This window comes from Cebus imitator, unplaced genomic scaffold, assembly GCF_001604975.1.
Source record: "Cebus imitator isolate Cc_AM_T3 unplaced genomic scaffold, Cebus_imitator-1.0 Scaffold162, whole genome shotgun sequence".
Taxonomy (NCBI): domain Eukaryota; kingdom Metazoa; phylum Chordata; class Mammalia; order Primates; family Cebidae; genus Cebus; species Cebus imitator.
The window spans coordinates 4,519,831-4,525,199 of record NW_016107477.1 but is presented as its reverse complement, the minus strand read 5'-3'; the positions used below and the strand labels follow the sequence as shown (position 1 = coordinate 4,525,199).

Sequence of the window (5,369 nt, the reverse complement as noted above, 5' to 3'; positions counted from 1 at the left end):
TGCCCAGCTAATTTTTGTATTTTTAGTAGAGACGGGGTTTCACCTTGTTGACCAGGATGGTCTCGATCTCTTGACCTCATGATCCACCCGCCTGGCCTCCCAAAGTGCTGGGATTACAGGCGTGATCCACCGCGCCCAGCCTTAAAGTCCATTTTATCAGAGAATAGGATTGCAACTCCTGTTTTTTTTTTGGCTCTCCATTTCCTTGGTAGATCTTCCTCTATCCCTTTATTTTAAGCCTGTGTGTATCCTTGCACATGAGATGGGTTTCCCGGATACAGCACACTGATAGGTTTTGACTTTTTATCCAATTTGCCAGTCTCTGTCTTTTGATTGGGGCATTTAGCCCATTAACATATTGTTATGTGTGAATTTAATCCTGTCATTTTCATGCTAGCTGGTTGTTTTGCCTGTTAGTTGATGCAGTTTCTTCATTATGTCGACGCTTTTTACCATTTGGTACATTTTTGGAGTGGCTGGTACTGGTTGTTCCTTTCTATGTTTAGTGTTTGTTTCAGGAGCTTTTGTAAGGCAGGCCTGGTGGTGATGAAATCTCTGAGCAATTGCTTGTTCATAAAGGATTTTATTTCTCCTTCGCTTATGAAGCTTAGTTTGGCTGGATATGAAATTCTAGGTTGAAAGTTCATTAAGGATGTTGAATATTGGCCCCCACTCTCTTCTGGGTTATAGGCTTTCTGCTGAGAGACCCACTTGAGTCTGTTGGGCTTCGCTTTGTGGGTAACCCAACCTTTCTGTCTGGCTGCCCTTTATTTTTCCTTCATTTCAACCCTGGTGAACCTGAGGATTATGTGCCTTTGGGTTGCTCTTCTTGAGGAATATCTTTGTGGTTTTCTCTGTATTTCCTGGACTTTATTGGCCTGCCTTGCTAGGTAGGGGAAGTTCTCCTGGATAATATCCTGAAGAGTGTTTTCCAGCTTGGATTCATTCTCTCCATCACATTCAGGTCCACCTATCAAACGCAGATTAGGTCTTTTCACATAGTCCCGTATTTCTTGGAGGCTTTGTTGGTTTCTTTTTACTCTTTTTTTTTCTAATCTTGCCTTCTTGTTTTATTTCATTGAGTTGATCTTCAACTTCTGATATCCTTTCTTCTGCTTGTCGATTCAGCTGTTGAAACTTGTGTATGCTTCTTGAAGTTCTCGTGCTGTGTTTTTCAGCTCCATCAATTCATTTATATTCCTCTCTAAGCTGTTTATTCTCGTTAGCATTTCGTCAAACCTTTTTCCAACATTCTTAGTTTCTTTGCGTTGGGTTAGAACATGATCTTTTAGCTCAAAGAAGTTTATTACCCACCTTCTGAAGCCTGATTCTGTCAATTCATCAGACTAATTCTCCATCCAGCCTTGTTCCCTTGCTGGTGAGGAGTTGTGATCCCTTGGAGGAGGAGAGGTGTTCTGGTTTTGGGTATTTTCATCCTTTTTGCACTGGTTTCTTCCCATATTTGCGGCTTTATCTACCTGTGGTCTTTGTGGTTGGTCATTTTCAGATGGGGTCTCTGAGTGGACGTCCTTTTTGTTGCTGATGAAGTTATTTCTTTCTGTTTCTTAGTTTTCCTTCTAACAGTCAGGCCCCCCCGGCTGTAGGACTGTTGGAGGTCCACTCCAGACCCTGCTTGCCTGGGGATCACCTGCAGCAGCCTCTGCGTTTTTGCTGGGAACTACAATCCAGAGCTGTTCCTATTCTGTAATCTTGCCCTCTTCCTTATTCTTAAGGAACAGAGCCTTATGGTAGCGTGGCTGTTTATAGGATCATCTGCCTTCATTATTGGATATCTGCTGGCCCCTCTTTGCCAGCCAAGCCCCTTCTAACACTGGTGTGCACCACTCACACCCCACATGCTTACATACGTGCATGTTACACACCACATACCACATGCCCATGTATGTGCATGTTCTGTCCTACACAGACGTGTGCATATGTACATCTCACACTGCACATCCATGCATGCATGTTCCCAACTGCGTATATACATGCATACATACATGTACCACACTACACACATACTGTGCACACATATACCATACCACAGTTCCCACTAGAAGGGTGTCATGTCTGGGACCCAGAGCACAGATTTGAAAATGATAGAGTGAATGAACACTCTGGGTCTCTGTAGAGCAGCTTATAAACTGTGTCTGTCCATGTGGGCAGTTAATTAGGTAATTTTTGATTTGAGTTCCCAAGTACCTGGAAGTTTGGTTAAAAAGCAGTACCTAAAATTTGTACAGTTTTTGACTGCATCAGCAGAGAAGCCTAGAGCAGCTGTTTCTTTTCCCCAGACTGTCATTGAGGATGACTGCCTTCCCATGGACCAGTTTGCTGTGCATCTGATGCCGCATCTGCTAACCTTAGCAAACGACAGGGTTCCTAATGTGCGAGTACTTCTTGCAAAGACATTAAGACAAACTCTACTAGAAAAAGGTAGGTAGTGGCTTTACTAGAAGCAGCGTGTGAGTAGGGAATGATATCTGTGGACTGTGCTGGACCAACACATACCAAAGTAGAAGTATTATCTGCTCAAAGAAAACCATCTGGTGGAAGGAAATATTTTAGTTGTTCTGGTGGTTCTCTCAAGAGGATGCGGAAGATTAAAGGGATTTTTAATTAGTCCTCTACTGTTCTAGTAGGAGTGTTTTTATCGTGGACATGTATCATTTTTAAAATTTAAAACTTAGTGGGTTTGTTTGTTTGTTTGTTTGAGACAGAGTCTCGAAAAGGAGTGCAGTGGGGTGATCTTAGCTCACTGCAACCTCTGCCCCCCAGGTTCAAGCGATTCTCCTGCCTCAGCTTCCCCAGTCGCTGGGATTACAGCCACCCATGCCTGGCTAATTTTCGTATTTTTAGGAGAGATGGGGTTTCACCATGTTGGCCAGGCTGGTCTCGAACTCCTGACCTTATATGATCTGCCTTCCTTGGCCTCTCAAAGTGCTGGGATTACAGGCATGAGCCACTGCGCCCAGCCTAAAACTTAAGTTTTTAAAATTGGGTATTCTCTTTATGTGCAAATTATTGCCTGGCAGCCCGCCACTTACAGTCTCCAGTGTGGGGCTGGACCTGTGTTTGCTCTCCCTTCCTTCCTTAGGCGAGAAACAGATGCCCCATAGTATTTGTTTTGCTGGAAATTATAATCTCTTCAAGATTCAAGGTGGTTTATTTATTTTAACCTACCCCCACCAGAACACTTCATAAATATAATTGAATGCATGAATGAAGCACATAAAGAAGTTTGTAGTAGATGTCAAAGAATAAGGACAAATGAATATTGCTTTTTTTTTTCATAGTTGGCATTTGGAAGTGTTTTTCTTTTACTGCTACTTAATATCTAAGAAGTGTGATGTTTTCATCTGTTTAGTCATTTAATATTCCTTAGCTGTCATTGAATATCACGAGACTTAGTCTTACGAAAACAAGATAAATTTCACAAATCTTTTTATTCTGGCACTTTTTCTTCCTATAACAAATCAGCTTGGATTACTCTTTATGTTTCAATGTGGCTTCTGTGTGTACTTGTAGAAATGTCCTGTTTTATAATGACTAAGAACTGTTTATACTCATACTTGACAGAACTCTGAAATGTTCCATTACACTGGTTTCATCTGTCCCGTGCATGTGTCATTTCCAGACTATTTCTTGGCCTCTGCCAGCTGCCACCAGGAGGCTGTGGAGCAGACCATCATGGCTCTTCAGATGGACCGTGACAGCGACGTCAAGTATTTTGCAAGCATCCACCCTGCCAATACCAAAATCTCTGAAGATGCCATGAGCACAGCATCCTCAACCTACTAGGCTTGAATCTTGGTGTCTTTCCTGCTTCCATGAGAGCTGAGGTTCAGCAGGCGTTCCACACGCATGTGACGTGGGATAGCTTTCGGGGGAGGAGAGGCTTTCCTCTCCTGCAGACTGAATTGCAGGTGCAAGTTGCCTATACCCAATACCAGGGATTTTAAGAGTCAAGAGAAAGTACAGTAAACACACTATTATCTTATCTTGACTTTAAGGGGAAATAATTTCTCAGAGGATTATAATTGTCACCGAAGCCTTAAATCCTTCCGTCTTCCTGACTGAATGAAACTTGAATTGGCAGAGCATTTTCCTTATGGAAGGGATGAGATTCCCAGAGACCTGCATTGCTTTCTCCTGGTTTTATTTAACAACCAACAAATGAAATTCTTACAGCTGAAGGCAGACATGTGCCCGGATGTGAAAGAGACCTTCAGTATCAGCCCTAAATGTTCTCTCCCAGGCAAGGACCTGCTGGGTTCTGTGGCCAGCTGTCCAGCCCAGCCCTGTGTGTGAATCGTTTTTTTACTTCTCCTAAGGGCTTGATGCTAACATAAAAGGATTGACTTTAACTCTTAAGTACAGCACATTGCTGTACACATTTACAGAATGGTTGCTGAGTGTCTGTGTCTGATTTTTTCATGCTGGTCATGACGTGAAGGAAATTTATTAGACGTATACTATATGTCAGGTGTTTTTAACTTGATCATGATCGGCTCTAAGGTGCAACTTCTTCACATACTGTACATATCTGTGACCACTCTTGGGAGTGCTGCAGTCTTTAATCATGCTGTTTAAACTGTTGTGGCACAAGTTCTCTTGTCCAAATAAAATTTATTAATAAGATCTATAGAGAAAGATATATACACTTTTGATTGTTTTCTAGATGTCTACAAATAAATGCAATTTGTGACCTGTATTAATGATTTAGTTTAAAATGGGGAAACTAGATTAAAATATTTGTCTTTTAACTAGTTTATTAGTTTCTTTTAATCTGCCTTTGTCCCTGGGGTTGAGTTTTGCTCTTGGCAGTAGCAGGTGCCTCTTGGGTGTTCTTCCTGCTCCTGCCCGCAGCCCCAAGGGCAGGTGGGTGCCAAATGTCTGGCGCAGCTTGGACACGCCCCACTGAAGACGGCAGTGGGGGTTGCCTTGAAGCTCCTGAGACATAGTCAAGCATCTCTGAGTCTCAATTTCTTCATCAGTAAAATGGGAATTAGTAAAACCTGCCCTGTTTCTCACAGGGTTGCTTTACAGGCAAATGAGATCCTGTTTGAAGGTGGTTTGTAAAGTGCTATGTGTATATATGTAAAGTGCTGTGTGTATATATGTAAAGTGCTGTGTGTATATATGTAAAGTGCTGTGTGTATATATGTAAAGTGCTGTGTGTATATATGTAAAGTGCTGTGTGTATATATGTTCGATGTTCCTGCCCGGTTTGAAAACCTCGGCCTGAGTCCCCTGGTGCTTCTGTGAGTTTTGGTTTTATTTACTCAGCCAGCAGGGACTCCTCAGTAAGTCAAAATAAGTTCCTTTGAACTTCAGTATGGGATTTGGGAATACATGGGCTGCCT

At 42.3% G+C, this 5,369-nt stretch overlaps 1 protein-coding gene across 1 annotated transcript in view; it reads left to right on the top strand.

Moving 5' to 3' along the window:
• The window catches only part of LOC108314844 (serine/threonine-protein phosphatase 4 regulatory subunit 1), a 41,657-nt gene extending 36,885 nt beyond the window's left edge, over positions 1-4,772 (top strand). The window contains exons 13-14 of the mRNA XM_017543949.2: positions 2,298-2,439; positions 3,641-4,772. Coding sequence (XP_017399438.1) covers positions 2,298-2,439; positions 3,641-3,804 — 306 coding nt within the window. The 3' untranslated portion in view covers positions 3,805-4,772. The remainder of the gene's footprint in view (positions 1-2,297; positions 2,440-3,640) is intronic.
• Positions 4,773-5,369: the final 597 nt, after the last annotated feature.